This window comes from Lepisosteus platostomus, chromosome 24 (genome assembly GCF_059453375.1).
Source record: "Lepisosteus platostomus isolate fLepPlt1 chromosome 24, fLepPlt1.hap1, whole genome shotgun sequence".
NCBI classification, from domain to species: Eukaryota; Metazoa; Chordata; class Actinopteri; order Semionotiformes; family Lepisosteidae; genus Lepisosteus; species Lepisosteus platostomus.
Window position 1 is genome coordinate 8,319,265 of NC_142634.1, and position 17,721 is coordinate 8,336,985.

General features: G+C 37.9%; 1 protein-coding gene across 1 annotated transcript; it reads left to right on the forward strand.

Annotated features, from left to right (window-relative positions):
• Positions 1–543: 543 nt before the first annotated feature.
• On the forward strand, positions 544–17,268 carry prodhb (proline dehydrogenase (oxidase) 1b). The gene is made up of 14 exons (XM_088617792.1): positions 544–1,090; positions 2,763–2,971; positions 7,314–7,348; positions 7,753–7,902; positions 8,111–8,175; positions 8,346–8,462; positions 9,915–9,994; positions 10,378–10,459; positions 10,577–10,669; positions 11,284–11,430; positions 11,965–12,140; positions 12,383–12,481; positions 13,208–13,296; positions 14,022–17,268. Exons 1-14 carry the CDS (start codon positions 728–730, stop codon positions 14,210–14,212), a joined length of 1,896 nt encoding a protein of 631 aa, XP_088473918.1. The 5' UTR covers positions 544–727; the 3' UTR covers positions 14,213–17,268.
• The last annotated feature ends 453 nt before the right edge of the window (positions 17,269–17,721 follow it).

Sequence of the window (17,721 nt, forward strand, 5' to 3'; positions counted from 1 at the left end):
ACCACAGACAGCTGTTTCATCCTGGTCAGATTTCATTACCATGACATACAGTACGGTAGCTAAGTTTGAACACTGAAATGGACATACTGTACTGTATACATTTTCCTAACAAGGAACACGGACAACAGAACCTTATTAAGAAGTATACAGCTGCCATGACGTGTGGAAATTAATTTTTGTTACTCGAGGTCTCCCGGCTGTTTAATTTAAATAACAGCTGCTCAACTGATCGAGTAAAATTCTATCAGGTGTTAAGATATGGATCAGCTTAATAGCTACCTGTTAAGAGCTCTTGGACAACTGGCTCTCCAAACGCAGGGCTGTAGATTATTTTGCCCAGAGTTATTCTGGTAAGGTTGTTACATAATGTTTTTTGTTTCCAAACTAGAACACACCGAACCGACGACCTCTCTCCTCTTTCACAGACGCACCGAGCAGCGCAGCAGTTCCGCGCAGGGGCCAGTTTTCACATGTCGTGCAATTCATTCTTTACGTCAATAACACGTCGCGGGTGGGGAGCGTTACAACATTTTAAACCAATCAGGGGAGTCAGTTATGCAGTGCCTCCTAGTTGAAATCAGAATGGGCGTTTCTTTTTTTTTTTGTGCATTCAGTGGTACCGGTTTAGCGTGCTGTTAGGTAATCCCCTGCGCTGAGCATCAGTCCACAGTTGCTACTGCAGTAGGTGCCAGGGCATTTTCCTTACCCCACACCGCTGAAAGGTCCAATGTCTTATGCAAACCTTATTCCGGCCTTTTCCAAGGCAGTTTCCAGCATCTCCCTGAGCAGGGCAGCTTCGGTCTCGTCCTCCCTTAGGAGTCGGTCCACGGTCGCAGCTCCGCAAAGCGAACCGAAACCCGACGGCGACAACGGCGCAGACCCGACCCGGGGCGTGATCAAGCGGAAGGCAGCGCAGGTCGACCACATCCTTCAGACCGAAGATGCCCGGTCGGAGCCCCATCCCGAGACAGTGATCGACTTCGAAAATACCAAGGAAGCTTACAAAAGCAAGGATAGCCTGGAGCTGCTCAGGAGTTTGCTAGTTTTTAAAGTGTGCACCTATGACGTCGTTGTTGACAGGAACAAGGAGGTGCGTATCAGAAGTTTAACTTTCAGAATAGGCAGGTGTCAGTTTGAATAAATATTGCCGAACTTTTATTCATGACAAGAAATATATAAACGGAGACTCCTCTTTTTCTAATTTAGACTTTGTTACTTTCGGAAATATCTTAATTTCTCTTAACATTGCGAGATTTTTCAAAAAGAGGCGCAGCTTTCGCGAGACATAATAGTAGCTAATTATATTTTATTGACGCCATGTGGTGCTGCTGTTATCAAATTGTATAAGTTTTAATATTTTATTAGTGAAGGTTGCTTCTTGCCAGCTGGGGCGATAGGAACATATACCAAATTGCATTCATCTAACATTAATAATAATTGAGAAAAGTAAAATCTGAGATATACGTTTCTAAAAACGCCGCATACTGTATTTATAGGGGATGTGGATTCGGTTTATGTGCAGTTATTTTAATCCACGATTATGCCCGAAGGATTGTGCTGTATTTTTCGTGCATTATGAAACGCAATCATTTTCCTTCCTTGCTTGGCGGGCGCCCAGAGTTTATTGGAGTTTGTGGTTCTTCAGAGCAGAGACCGTTCACACGCCTTATACTGTTTTTCTGAACAAACGTTACCATTATAACGAGCCTTATATTAATGAGCAGCACATAAAGCCTAGGCATAAGATATCGCTGCCTTTCCCCATGTCATTAAATTTGCTTTCCCTTTACAATACACCAGTTACAAGTTAATATTGCTTCATTACCTCTCAAGACTGAGTTAGTTTGCGACCTACTGAAGAAACATATAGTCCTGTGCAATGCACATTGTGTTCTGCAGTAGCTTACATGTTATACAGAGCACAATAAGGGTCTTTATTCTGGGCCAAGTGCAGTGAGTTTCGTTTTTCAACAATTGTTGAAGCTTTTTCAGCATTGGAAATATGGAAGAAAAATGTAGTTAACCCAGTTTTAATTTCTTGCTCCCGGCCATTTCATTGCAGAAACAAGTTCTGAATGCTTTACAAAGCTCCACGTTGTGTTTTTAGATGCTGTGTAAGCCAGGTAGTATTCATATTTGTACAATGTACACTGTTCTCTTGCAAAATGAGTTTCTTATCTCTACCAGCCTAATGCTTTTCGGCTTTGTTGAAAGCTATAACTGTGACAATAGTCTTGAACTTCACAGGTGCTATTCCCAAGTGCTTTTCCTTTCTTTGTTTAGAGACTCACTCAATGATGTCCAAAGGCTTTTCAGTGGAAAATAATTGGCACAGTGAATGTTAATGCACTACCTGGACTACATAACTGTTATTGGTCTTGCACATATGTTCATTTATGTGTATAAACTTCACTATGGAGATTTGAGTAAATTACGTTTTTAAATGCAAATTTTGTCCGTCATGAGCTTGCTGTCCCACACATTTTAAAAAATGGACAGTAACTGCACAAGATTTGCAGTATATGTTTATGTGCTGCACCATAGTGCTGATTTGCATAACAGAAATGTGTTCTCTTATCGTAAAACTCCCTTATGTAGTAATACAGCGAATTAAATGAGAAAAAAAGATGCAGATGCACTCAAATATGCAGCCCATCTTCCAGGATTTATTAATGTATGTATTATGGGGTCACCACAGGACAGTTTTGAGTTTGCTTTTGATTCACACTGCAGCTATAGGAAATGTGTCTGCTCTCTTGAAGCTTACCAGTCTGAGCAGGAAGTTACTGGGGAAGACTCTCTTCGAGAAGCTGATGAAGATGACCTTTTATGGGCAGTTTGTGGCCGGAGAAGATCAGGAGAGCATTAAGCCGCTCATCAGGAGGAATCGGGCATTTGGAGTGGGATCTGTTCTGGATTACAGCGTGGAGGAAGACCTCACACAGGAGGAAGCTGAGAAAAAGGAAATGGAGTAAGGCAGAATATACTTTTTAATGCAGGGTTTCACAGGTCACAGTTTACATTAGTTGTGAGTCTTTGCTGGCAACATCATATGATAGTAGAGTGTCATGTAAGATAATCTTGCATGTCATCAGAAGGCTTTAAAGAGAACTGAGCAAGCCAGTGATGCTTTTTTGCTTATTCAGAAGCACTGAATGCAAACCTGACCTTTCAGAGTTGTACAAGAGTGTTTTTATTGGCTGGTACTGGCAGCTACAGTTTCATGCTGTCATTTGTTGAAAGACCCAACGCTATTTGTAGCATGTTGCATGACGTTCACTACTTTCACTATCCCAGGCATGTTCTCTGATATTAGATCTGTGCTGTGTGCCTGGGGTTGACTTTGGGGATGAATGAGTGACTGGCGTTTCTGTGGTACTATTTTAAGAGTGTCTGCTGTTTATTTTTGCGTGAGTAAATGAATTCTGCTGTTTACCGTGCAATGCTTTTTAACAACCAGTGTATAATTCACATTTTTACATTTCCTTGAATCAGTAACAAGCTCTTATATGCCTCACTAAGAACTCTATTACTCATATGCATTATACTGTCAAATAATGTACTCTCAGAGAAATAAAGTGTTATTTTTCCCATCAACAGTTAATAGTTTTGATGGCCAACAATTTAAAAACAACACCTGATTTTAGTTTAGAATGGATGCTTAAAGTATTCCATTATATCAGACACTCTCCATTTCATTATATGTATTGCAGGAGGGAGAAAGCAAGCATCATTTGTTTTGCTGCTAGATAGAACATGCGGTCTAGTAACTGCCCCTGTGCCTATTGGTCAGATCTGCCAAGCCCTCTTTTTATGATTGGCTGTGAGTGAAGGTATCTGATTTTGAGCCTAGCTGCCTTGCTGTGGAAAGTCACATGTAGCCCAAGGGAGAGAGCCTGAATAACCAGTCATGAGCAGCTAAGGAATGTTACGCAATGCTTTTTGGACAATATGTAGTACAATTACTGGATCTGCAACCACAAACACTTTGAAGAAGTAACTTAATAAAGACCTGAGCAATAGGGAACAGTGGGAATGTGTTAGAACTTCTAGGATAAAGTGGAAGTTTCATTTAAAGGTTTATTTCTTTCATCTGTTCTCTAGGAGAAAGAGAAAGGTCGCATGTTTTCTGCAGGGTGTTGACTTAGCCCATATTTGCTCTCCAGTCAGAATTATGTAAATGTTATTCTTATCGACTTTTCTTAGTTTTTTTCTCTTTATATAGTATTTTTCCATGAAGGGACAAACAAAATATAATATAGGCATAAATTACCCTGAGCATGTTTCTGCTGGCAAGAAATTCAAAACCCCAATATTTTGCTTAAGAGTTTGTAGAACCAATTTCAGGTTATTTTTAACAATGAGGGTTTAATCCAAATTAAAGATATGTATAGGCCTAACCCTAAGATTAAACATAAAATTAAATATTTTTATAACAGCAAAATAAAGTGTTTAAAACATTTCTGCCGTATACCTTTAATGTTATGAAATGTTTAAGTGGATTAAACAGTGCCAGTCCTTTTATGTAATGTATTTTAGAGCCTAATGACATTATAAAGGCACCAGATTATCTAGTTTGTATTTGTTTTAGTAACTGGTTTATTTTCATTACATAATGTTGCTTTGCAATTTCTTTTGACACCAACAGCACTGACTCAAACAGTTTAATCTGCAGAGTTTAATAGCAATAGCTATTCTGAGACATTTTCATGGGGTCATTCATACTGTTAAAGCTCAGGCATAAGCACTTCCTGGCATCTGTTTACTTGCTGATAGCTTGCAAGTATGAAATGTAATAATCTGTTGAAAAGCACTCATTTTGATGCCTCTAATACCAATAGGCATTGCAATTGCAAATACAGCCTTTTACAGAGATTGTAAACTAACTTGTGAGGCTGAAAGTTAAGACACATTATTCTTCACTGGGCATTGCAGTTAGAAAGGGAAATCTAAAACATGGTGGTTTTATACAAATAAAAAATAATCAGAGGAGGAAACCGGAGCACCCAGTGAAAACCCACAAAAAGATGGGGAGAACATACAAACTCCACACAGATAGCACCCCAGGAACTGAACCCAGAGCCCCAGCTCTGTTCAGACAGCAGTATTCACCACTGCACCACCATGCCATTCCTCAGTATAAATATGAAGTCTTAACGCAAAGTACTAGGAAAGTTCAATTCTTGCTGGTGTGAGTGATTTTATTAGATGCAGAGGAAAATCATGCAATCAACCCACTCCTAAGATACCAGTGTTACTTCATGCACTCCTAAAATTAATTGTTGAATCTGTGCAGACAAAGATTGATGCATGTTATTGTTGACTTATTATCTGTGTTCAATTTCCACCACCTGGCGATGCATTTTGAAGGAGATGTCACTCGAGGAAGCAACAACAGTATTCTCTCACTGCCAACAATGCCAGCCTATACAAATCAGTTTTCAAATGCTATATTGCTCCAAAGACCAGTTAGCCTGGATAATTGCTAGACTTGATTCATAAGCAATTTAATCAAATTAAAGATATCTAACAACAACAACAACAGTTTTGTGAAACTGAAGTTTCTTCTAGGGACCTGGTTGTCTGTTTAAGGCCACCAACATGGACTATTAGAACAGTAGGATTCAAAGAATTATAATGTTTGAATTGAATGTCAATAACTTAGAGCAGGGCTTGACTAAAGGGCTGAACTGTAACTCAAACTCCTACAAAAACATTAAGTTGCAAAATGTTGTTTGGACGATCCTAGTTGCCTACATCGAAAAAGAGCATCTGGAACAAAGGAAAAAAACAACAACAACCCTGCCTTTGTTTTTGACATATGATTATGTATGCATGATTATAAGATGTTAACACTAACATTAGTAATAATCCCATGTAACGAGGGAAAATCTGCTAATTGTGGATCTTAGCTGGAATGTGGCAACAAAGACCTGACAAACTGACAGACAGGATTTAGCTGGGGCTGTGTATGATGTTTAGAACTATAATCCATCTTCTGGTGTGAGGGTTCATAAGAACTAGGGATTGAGAAAGAGAACATCGGAGGTCCGAAAGTTTCTTATCTATATTTCTGGAGTTCATGGATGACCAGGTCACAACAGACAGAGTACACTGTCTGAATGTGCTAATCTAGGGAAATGCAAACATTACTTGGCTGAGAGCAGAAAAGAAACAGTTTCAATTTTGAACAATTAATATTTAAGTTAAGAATTTAATGTAAAACAAGATTATAAATGGAAATAAAGGATATTTTTTTAGGCAGTGTTTATCTACCTTTCAGGCATCTTTATTGCCATTTAAAATATTTACATGAAAGAGTTCAAAAGAAATGCAGTTGAATAAGGTAATTCACTTACTATTAAATGTTTGTTCTTGTCTTTAATGTGCCTCATCGGGAGTGTATTTTCTGATTTACAAGAGCCCCACTTTAAAGCTGAAACATTTTCTTTTTGAAATTTATCACCAGGAGGCTGTGAGTGACCGTGTGTTTGCTGGAGTGTGAATGCTACAAGGCTTTTAAGCGTCTGCCTTTAATGGGATTGCTCTGCAAAACCTCGGAAAAAACGAAGAGACTGGTTGCCAGACAGCTCCAGCCTGCTCTGGTTCTCCTCCGAATTCTGAATTTAGCACGGTACTAAGTGGCAAGCAGGCTGTCAGCTAATATCAATCAAGCGTAGAGCACCTGGTGTCATGGCCTCATCTCAAGGCAAACAGATTGTTGCTTCCAAATTGACAAGGTCTAGACGTAACTAGGCTTTTAAAATCAAAAACTGACATGAGGCAATATTTACCCATGAATTCAGAAATGCTTGCCAGTGACGTTCTTAAAAGCAATTTTTTCCCTCTGAACTGTTAACAACACGGCTGGGATAATGTCTGGGCCTTAGAATCAAAAAGTGGATACTATCTGTAGAATACGGCTTGGAGCCAGTGAAATACAAACAAACTATAGCAATATAGCAGTGAACATAGCGTGTGTATTTGAAGGGGTCTGTTAGGAGGCTTCTCCTTCACATGGGTTCCACCATGTTTTAACATTTCTTGATAGTGAACTAGTTTACTGAGAATGTTATTTATTTCTAAATAAATGGCGATTTAATGCCTCTGTTTTTTCAAGTACCAAAAGCATTATACTGTGGTAGACATCTGGTTCACTTTAGCCAAACCCATGCTTTTGTTAAACAAAAGGTACTTCCTTATGAGTGCTGCCTTTAATTAAAAGATACATAAGATGTGTTTCTGCCTAATCACAATATGTTGCCACTAAATCTTTCAGTAATTCCTATCTTTATTTTGTATTTTCCTTTTAGTTCGTGTTTGTCTGAAGCTGAAAAAGAAAGCCGTGGTATGTAAGATGACTTGTAATGCTTAGGAACATGTGTTCTGTTGTCCTTGAATTTAAGTTGACTGAAACCAGGAGAACAACTGTAATATACTGTTTTATTTTCCTATAGAATTGTATATAATAATGATTATAGAATCTATAGAGCAGATGCCTTCTTTAAAGCTTGTTGATTTTCAGAACATGTTCCAACCCTAGTTACAACCAAGTTTCTCCTTTTAACAACCACAGTGTAGTGCATTGCAAACTCCATACAGTACTAAAGTATATTCTAGGTTAAGTGGAGTTCCACGCTATCTCCTTCTTCCTAAGAGGATCAGTTAACTGATCCACGTGTTTATTTTTTTTTATTTGTGGCGATGATAAATTTTGTCCAGAGAATTGATGGTTGACTGCTTTGAATTCAGGTTTGGACCACCGAGAGAAGAAGTATAAAGCTCATCGGCAGTTTGGAGACCGCCGTGGAGGAGTGATCAGTGCCCGCACCTACTTCTATGCTGACGAGGTCAAGTGTGACCAGCACATGGAGACTTTTTTGAAGTGTATCGGGGCCTCAGGTAAGGCAGAACCTGGAAGGCAGTGTTGTTAGTCAGGGAAGATGAAAGCAGTTCAGTAGATTTGGTTGTATTCTCGGTATTTTGTTTTTGGCTGAAGCCAATCTGACTTGTGGAACTCAAAAGAGCATTTTAATTTTACTTTTGAGTTGCTGCTGGTTTAGCACTTTCTCTGTTGGCTAATCAAGGATTTTCCCCTGTAATTAACCAGGAGGGAGTTCAGAAGACGGTTTTTCTGCGATTAAGATGACTGCTTTGGGAAGGCCACAGTTCCTGGTGAGTTATATCAGAGAATGTTCACATAGTGGGTGATTTCCTGAGGTGGTTAAATGTATGTTTAACCGCAAGAAATAGGGATGTTATAATGTCCACACTTTCTGCAGTATCTTAAAGTCAATGAACATGTGTCAAGAATGAACCCTATCACTTTGGTTTCTTCTTTGCAGCTTCAGTTCTCAGAGGTGTTGGTAAAATGGAGGAGATTCTTCCATATTCTTGCTGCTGAGCAAGGAAAGGCTGGCCTTTCAGCTTTAGATGTCAAGCTGGAGCTGGTGCAGTTGCAGGTATTACAATTCTGGCAGTATTCATGTTCCTAATTGAGGTCAGGTCTTATCTTTGTTTGAAGTCAGTATGAACATTTAGTCTATTAGACATGGTGAAGGTGTTAAGATAGTTCCAAGGGAATGTAGAGAATGTATTTCTAGGACTTGCAGTTTACCTTGAATGATCTTGAGCATAAGCTGGAATTTAGTGAAAGGGAAATGTTGTAAAATGTTTTTTTGACCTTGAAAATAGACATGGGTCCAGACCTACTGTACATATATTAGTCTGTATTGATGTATGTTATGTGAAGTTGTACATTTATTGCAATGCATATCCATGCAAGTGTATCTGTGCAATGCACTTTGACCACCAGATCCTAAATTGACATTTTCTGCATTGTACAGTTTGTGATTGTGTTTTTTGTGATATTTGTAGTTAAATTTATTTTTATTTGAAATGAACAAGCACATATACTGTAATGTGTTTTTAGAATGATCTTTTTTTTCTAAGGAACATTGTCTTTTTGTTTTTGATGATTGTTTTGTTCTGATATGTAAATTTAATTCTTTGAACATCAAATGAGTTAGGACTCTTGCCTAAGGTAAATCTCGGTTCGACAAAAGTTTTTATAAAAAACCTAGGTTTGAAAGAAGTACATTGTGTGTGTGCTTAGTCTACTCAGTAGGGTTTAATTGCATACATACAGGGGTAAGGTTCAGGTTGTCTAACTTTTTTTTTCTTGTAATTCTCAATGTGTGCACAATGGGAATTCCACAAGCAGACAGAATTGTAACCTTAAAGAACAAAGCACACTTCTCTGTATTTATGCATTTTGAAAAGGGGATGTCTAATTAAATATTCCTCCACGCATACATTACCTTACCTAGACCTAATTTGCTAAAATAACATTAGTACAATTAATCAGTGACTTCCCACCTGTTTTACATCCCATAATATTCTTAGCCCCCCTCATCTTCATCATAGGAATCCTCTGCCAAATAAGGAGATCCCCATGGCAACCACTGGACTCCATGATTGATAATCTTGTGTCCTCCTTATGAACTTTCTCAGTTTCCATAGCAACCTGGTACCAGCATGTCCTATATATGATTATGTTTAAGATCGGCTCCTTATCTGCAAGGCCTGGCAGTTTTGCCCACCACGTTCCATCATTCACGGCTATCTTATGTTCGTCTCTCGACAACTAACAACATGAGCAACTCTAAGAAATGCATGAGACTAATAACTGGCTCTAGAACGAAGAAAAGGCATAAGCAGTGATACATAACATTACTCATAAGATCAAATTAATCAATACATTGTTTATTGCTCAGTCTGTCCTTTGGGCATTTACACATCACTCCTCCTGGGTATCAGTGTGGAAACAGCAGGTTTGAATGTTAGAGGTACAGTTAGTTGTCCTGCACTCTTTGTTTGAAAAACAGCTGACATGATGCTTTTGTGTTTCACAGGAAACGTTGACTAAGCTGGGTGTGGTTCCCAAAGATAACACGGAGAACTGGTTCACTGGAGAGAACTTGGGTTTGTCTGGGTAAAGGAGTAATTAAAACCATATATCACTTGACAGTAGAATACTAATGCATTGCTTTCTGAGCTTTTCAGGTATTCATGAACAATCCAAAACAATAGCTAAATGCTTAGACAATGTTTTTTTTATTAATTTTGATACACAACTAATCACTTAGGCTGTATCTCATTGGGTCTTTTCCAGGTCTTGTTTCCTTTGTGCAGCTGAACACAGTATATAGAAATGCATGGCCAGGACAGGTATTACTGTATGTTCAAATGCAAACAGAACAAAGTAACAGAAATCTTCATTTGAAGTGAAATGTGAAGGGAAAGAAAAAAGGGTTAGTCTGTGAAAATGCCTGTTCTGCCCTAAGCCAAAATCTGATCTGACTTTTTATGTTTCAGGACCATAGATCTGTTGGACTGGAACAACTTGATTGATGACAGGACAAAGATCTCCAAGCTCCTTGTTGTCCCAAACCTTGAGGTTATGTATAATAATATATAGCTATATACTGTATATATTATATATTTATATACTGAAGATTTGGTAGAATAGGAAAAGGACTTTTCAACACCCTTTTTACCATTTCTTATACTTTAGACTGGGCAACTTGAGCCCCTGCTACACAAATTCACTGAGGAGGAAGAGAAGCAAATGAAAAGAATGTTGCAGAGAATGGATGTCCTGGCTAAGGTGAGGTCAAACTGCACATCGACTGGCTACTGCCAGTAGCAGTGTGGGACTAATACCCAGCTGGTCTGCCTTACTGCAACCGTTATCCTTCCTTACTGGAAAAAGGAACATTTTGTATCTTAATTAACAACAGTGACTGTCAGTAAGCAACAGGTTAGATCTGAATCCTCATTGAAAACGCTTGTTACTAAGTAAAGCACAGAAGACTGTTGTTTTCTGTAGCCAGCTCTTAAAGCACTTGATTTGTTTTCCTCTCACTAACACAGACGATAGTTAACACATTAGTCATTCTGTAGGCATACTGATATATTTTTACAGTGTTCTTTGCTCTTTTATTTGCAATCATTTCTGTGGCCAACTAATGCTGGTCTGAAATGAAAGTACACCAACAAACATTGAACCGACTATTTCTTTGTGCTGCATTTACTGGAGTTTGCAACATATTTGATGAGTTAGGGAAGTTGTATGCTCTTATGCTTCAATAAGATTGTCAGGGACATACTAAGAGGGAGATTTTATACTGGAGCTGTGTTGTGGCACCGAAGTGCATAAAAATTCACCAGCTAGTTTGACGTATCTGATGTGATCCTGTGCTTCTCGTCCCTGTGGCCCAGCATGCCATAAAACACGGAGTGAGATTGATGGTGGATGCAGAACAGACTTACTTTCAGCCGGCAATCAGCAGACTTACTCTGGAAATGCAGCGGATTTTCAACACTGAGAAGCCCATAATCTTCAACACATACCAGTGCTACCTCAAGGTGAGGTGTTCAGCTCCAGGAGAGCGAGAAGGAAATATAAGCCATAAAATTGCTTAATATCCCTATTACACAGCCTAGCATTGCCCCAGATATGTTCAGTTCATATCCTTTTATGGTCAGGATTAATTTTTTATTGGAAACAGCATGGTGCCTTTGTATGTTTCTATTTAGCATGCCTGGGCTACATTTTCCCAAATTAAGCAGCTGCAGATCTCCACAGTGGGAAATTATACTAAATTCTTTATGGTCTAACCTAGGCTTTTACACCGAGTATGAAATATGTTGAATACTATGTTAACTAAACCTGATAATATGCAAGTCAGTGTGTCTGCTGTGTGTAAAGCACAGCTGCAGACTCTGTCAAACTATTGGATATGAAATAGTTGTTAAACATCTGTTAAAGTTAACAGAGTTTAAAGTTACATTTCCTAATTGACACAGATGCTAAGATACACTGGTGACCACCAGTATTATTTTCAAATAATGTAATGGGAGCTGTTAAAATAAGGCAGAGTCTTTCTCTGTTCTGTGCAGGAAGCCTATGATAACGTTTCACTGGATGTTGAGCTTTCACGACGGGAAGGCTGGTACTTTGGTGCCAAGCTTGTTCGTGGGGCCTATATGCAGCAAGAGAGGACCAGAGCAGCAGAGATTGGCTACGAGGACCCTATTAACCCTACATATGAAGCCACTAATGACATGTATCACAGGTACTGGATTAACAAGGAAGAACAGTGGTGGAGGTTCGAGAAAATGAAGTTGAATGTCCAGCACATGTTTGTGTATCATCTTGTTGCAAGCCTTAATATTACAGCTGCAGATAGAAAACTAATTGCAGCGGTACTGTAGTTGTGTAAAAACTGAGTTAAAGTCAATATACATTAAACTGGCCAGAGCTGTGTTACTGGGTTGTTTGTTAATCTTTATTATGCTTTAACTCCTTTCTCATTAGGTGTCTTGACTATGTTTTGGAGGAGATTAAGCACCACAGGAAGGCCAATATCATGGTGGCTTCTCACAACGAGAAGACAGTCAAGTTCACTCTGCAGAGGTGAGACACTCTTTAGCTTTGATGCTACCTGAGTTAATCAAATAATAAAAGGAATACGTTCAATCCCTTATTCTCAAAGTGACAATGCTGTTTCTGAAATTTGAAGCAAGCTTCTGAGCCTTTTTCATATTTATTATTTGGTTGTCACATCTTGGAAAACAGAACAAAAGTGAACAGTCTCAACATGGTGCTGAAAATAAGTTATTGTGCTTAGGAAGCTGATATAAAAGAACTTATAATAAAGTGAGATAAATTATGCAACAGGAGCTTATAATAAAGTAAGATAAATTATGCAACTGGTTGTTGAAGTTTTCAAAGGACATAGTACTCCAGTGAGAAGAACAAAAGATTGTGTAAACTTTTCCCTGGGCCTTAATTTTATGAAAGCACAAACTACACTCAGTAGGCTAAACTGTGGAACAATCTAATAGCATTCATGGGACAAATTAGTTTCACCCTTTTTGTATTCTGCCTTAAATCTTTTATTTCCATTTAGTTTCTGCAGCAGATATAAATGCAACTGTTCAGAAATTTTTTTTTTGAAGATACGGAAATCCTTTTCTGATTAATTTCAGTTGAAAACTGTTTTAGAGAACTATTTATTTGTTTAAAAGAATTCGTGGACTATTAAAGCAATTTGAATTCTGTGCTCTCAGGTATTCTGTTGCACTGACAAAGTCATCCTTTAGAGGACGTTCTTGTAATTTGTGATGACTTTTTCAACAGGATGAATGAACTGGGGATCCATCCATCAGAAAACAAAGTTTATTTTGGCCAGCTGCTGGGAATGTGCGATCAAATCAGCTTTCCCCTTGGTAAGGAGCTTAAATAAGTATTTAGGTTGTACTATTCACACCTGGCTTTCTTGTTTCACTTCTCTTTTGATACTTTGCTACTGTGAGTATTAAATAGCTCACAGGAACTGGAGGCATAGGTGAAGATTGGGTGTCTTTTAATTGTGATGCACGATCTGTCTGTGAAATATTCACACATTCATAGCCGTTATCCCTATGACTGGAAGACAGAAGAGCTCATGTCAAAAGAGCTAGAGATCGTACAGTACATTCCATGTGCCCATTTATACTTAACCAGGTGACCTCTCTCTCTGGGTTTGTTTTCTGCATGAAAGGCGATCCTGATGGATAGCGCTAATGGATGTGAACATGTATTTGATCAAATAATGGATGATCTGTTCAAGTGACAGTAATCCTAGAAGGCCTTAGAAACACACTGTGCACTTGTCTGTTTGAGCCTTTGTCCCAAAGATGTACTTTTCACTAATTTTATGAGCTTTAAAATATAGAAAAATGTCCTTGCCGATGAAAGAAGAAACCTGACCTCTCTAAAATCAGTGTGTCGGCTTGTTGTAGAATGTTCACGAAATTAAAGCAGACTAAGGCTGCTGTCCAAATCCTGTTTAACAGCAGGTGGAATAAACCTCAGAGATCCTCTGACCTCGTTCTTTGTTTGGTAGACTGTGGGAAGACGACTGGAGAAGTGATGTGTTAATGTGTGCATTGCCTTGCTCACTCCTCCACAGGCCAGGCTGGTTATCCAGTGTATAAGTATGTGCCGTATGGTCCAGTGCATGAAGTGATACCCTACCTGTCCAGGCGGGCCCAGGAAAACAGGGGTATTATGCAGGGCGCCCAGCAAGAGCGCCTCCTACTGTGGAAGGAACTGAAGCGGAGATTCCTCAACGGCGAGATCTTTTACACTCCAGTTTACTAAAGGACACAGGATGGAGAAAGACTGCACCACTAAGCATTATTCTCTGTGTAAAATCTCTGCAGGAGTTATGGGCATGTGTATGAAACTGGGCCTGGCATATTTTAAACCCTGGAATGTCCACATATCTCCATGTCTAATGTGATTTTTCCCTCCTCCACTAAGGGCGAAGCTAACTTCTCACAAAACCATAGTATCTTATTATATATGAGTAAGATTATAAACAGAGATTTTAGTGGAATCATCAAAATAAATTGTTAAACTTATAGCAGTTTTGTTTTTAAATTATATAAGCGTCAGCTAAGAGACATATGATAGTTTTATTTAAGGATATTTTTAATATGTATTCAGGCTCCTACAGCACATTTATGTACACATTTTAAATTACAGTGATATAGTGGTTCCTATCATGCTAGAAGAAAAACAAAGTACTGCATTTTGAATGGGCAGGGTTGCCAAGTCCCATATGAAACAAAGTTCTTTTTTTTCATTCCTGGAGGAATGGAAAATGTCATAACCTGGCTCTAGAGAATTAGATGGAACATGCACGTTTGATAAGGCATTTGCAATCAAATTGTAGAAAGTGTTTGGATTTAGTAAAAGGGTTTAATCTGTGAAACACAATTGTGAACCCCATTTTAAATTAATTATTATTATACATTTTCCAAGTGCTTTCTTGCCTCCATGAGACTGTTTCTTTTTTAACCACTGTCTGATTAAATCTTGACTGTTTGGATTTTGGGGATTATTGTTCACTGCTATTCTCAAAAGTTGACCTGAAGTACATTCAGAAATTTCTTGATTTTTCTAAGTGGTGTTTAATTATTTTATTGTACATTGTATGCCTTTTTTTGGGCAGACTTTAAGTTATATTCATTGTTAGTAACCTTTTGTATGTTTCCTGTGGTAAAATGGAGGCTTTCTGTAGTAAATATGGATGGTATTTGGGGGTTTAAGAATGTGTGTACTCTGCTTTCCTTTGATTTTGAAGGTTTGCAGTTTACTATACCTCAGTCAAGATTTCACTGTAGTTTCAGTGTAATTTACTTAGCTTTTTCTCATCATAGTAGACTTTCGCAAAGGTTAGGTTCATAACTACTGTACAGTGTGTTAAAAGCCGTATTTTTTCCTGAATAGCCATTTACATTGGTGGCACTTGAACACCGAGGGAAGTTATCTCTCTGAGAACCTTAAAATTTACTCTTTTTTTTCAAGATTTACATTCTAATAGATATCTTGAAAGGACTTTGAGCTCCTACTTGAGTTCTTGCTGTTAAATAACAAACCTGTCAGAATCAGAGTGGTAAGGCGGGCGTTGTTTGCAAAGTGAATGGCATTTATATATTACAGTTTAGAGCTGAATGCCAATGCAATCTGACGGGAACACCAGGTTGCACATTGTTTAAATACACAGTGTATTCTGTAGTTCATAATGGAACTCTCTTAATTCTGCTAGTCATGCTGTCTCAGTCATTTGAATTTTGGAACAGGAGCCCAATAAGTACCAGCTTTCTGGTTCATTTTCTTAAGATACGACCTAATTTGTTTGCCTTGCATCTGCTGCAAATGATATTGTAATGTAACTGCTTGTCTGTGGAGCAATGAAAATGTAAGTGCCTTTAATTCAATGAGATGGTTAACATAATATGATGTTCACACTTCCCATAATGCCATAATGTGAGGCCAGTTAATTTAATTTCCTGCAAAGGTGACTTGACTTTCACACTTGGTCTTTATTGAAAAGTGCATTTGTATGGTGAGTTTATCAAAAGACTGTCTCTTCCTTCTGCCTAATACCACATATTTTGTTATTGTACTATATTTTTTCACCTGTCCTCTCCTATGGAATCTTTTTTTTATAAATGCACAAGGTTATGCTGCTTTACAATTAAATACTGTTAAGAGTTACATTGTTAGGTGTAAGAATACTGTTGTGCCTTAATTTTTGCTTGAATCTTTCTGAAAATAAGAGTGCTGTTCTTCACCATTCAGGGAAATTTATTTTTCAATAGAGGCATGTTGTCAACATGAAATCATAGATACACTGTGAACTCTGAACAGATCACTGATCATAGAATTTTACGGGAAAAAAAAGTCTTATCCAAAATCAAAGGCAATTAATATTAATTTGGCTAAAACAGGATTTCCCAAACCCAGGTTCTTCTTGCTAGGCTTTAGGTTACTTTATTGGACATTTAACAATGTGAGAAATTGACATCTTTAGAAACTCAGGTGAAACTTTCAAGGAACACGTTAGAATTTATAAATAACTATAAAGTGGTAACTTTTTTGAGGCGCTGAAGAGCAATTCAAAAGTTGTTACCACACTTAAGATTGTGTACGAGGTACTTTAAGTAACTGAGAGCTAGAATGAAAATTGTGAATAATCAGTTTCCCAAGAAAAAGATCTATCAAAGCCCTGAATGAAAAAAGAAGGGATGTGCATTAAATCAAATCTTTAGCCCGTCTGCCCATCACAAATTGAAACCCAACATGGCATTATAGTGTTTCATTGTTCAGATGTGGGAAATCTCCAGCAGATGGTATGTTTCTGTCTAGTGACCCACTACAATGTGTTTTAAACACGCAATCTGGAAATGTGGTTTGATCCAAGCTTTGGTTATGTGTGAAAGCATTGTCATGTTATGGTTCAACTCTCAGGATGTTTTGTTTGTTGGAAATGGGATTGGTTATACAGTTTATTGACAAATAAAGACATTATAAAAATGATTGTTTAGCAGTATGTACAGTAACATGATAGTTAAAAGTTGAATTGGAACAGTAATGTCTTCTTTCTTTTTGAATAGGCCTTTTCAATTTCTAAAAGTACTAAAAAGCAAATTCCTGAATGTATTGCATTGTATCAGTTGTGTAGAAAGGTTGCTTTTCTTCTAAAGCGTTTTCCAGATAACCATAAATCTGAAAAAACGGTTACACACAAAAAAATGGTTAAAGGCGGCCAATGGATGTGTACAGCGAGCTGAATTAATAGTGCAATGTTTGAAATCATAGTATTGAAACAAAGTTTGTACCCAATGCAAATAAAAGTTAAACAAATATTTTCTCTAAATTTCTTGTCTAAGAGACTGACATAATGAACATTCCCTTTAGGAACAGGCTGTATTTGACTTTCACAGATTTTGCATGCTAACCAGTGCTTGTAGATTAGACAAAATCCAACTATCAATCTGTTTTTATTTCCACTACTACTAGCCTTTAATTTGTGGAGAAGAGCAAGGACCAGGTTCTCATTTTGGGGTGACCTGAATGTAGGAATTACTCCTGCAGGTGGAAAAGATTGCTGTGTTTTTATGGCTCAAATTAAGAATGAAACGGTTAATAAGGTTTGTCTTATGATTGCATTGTTCCACTTAATAAAACAAAGTACATCTGTGAATTTGTCCTTAAGCTTTAGTTTTATAGGGCGTTAAAAGTCTTCCCCTGCCCAAATCAGGTAATATTGACCATTGTGAGGGTGAAGTTTAACATAACAGTACAATGTAGTATAAAAG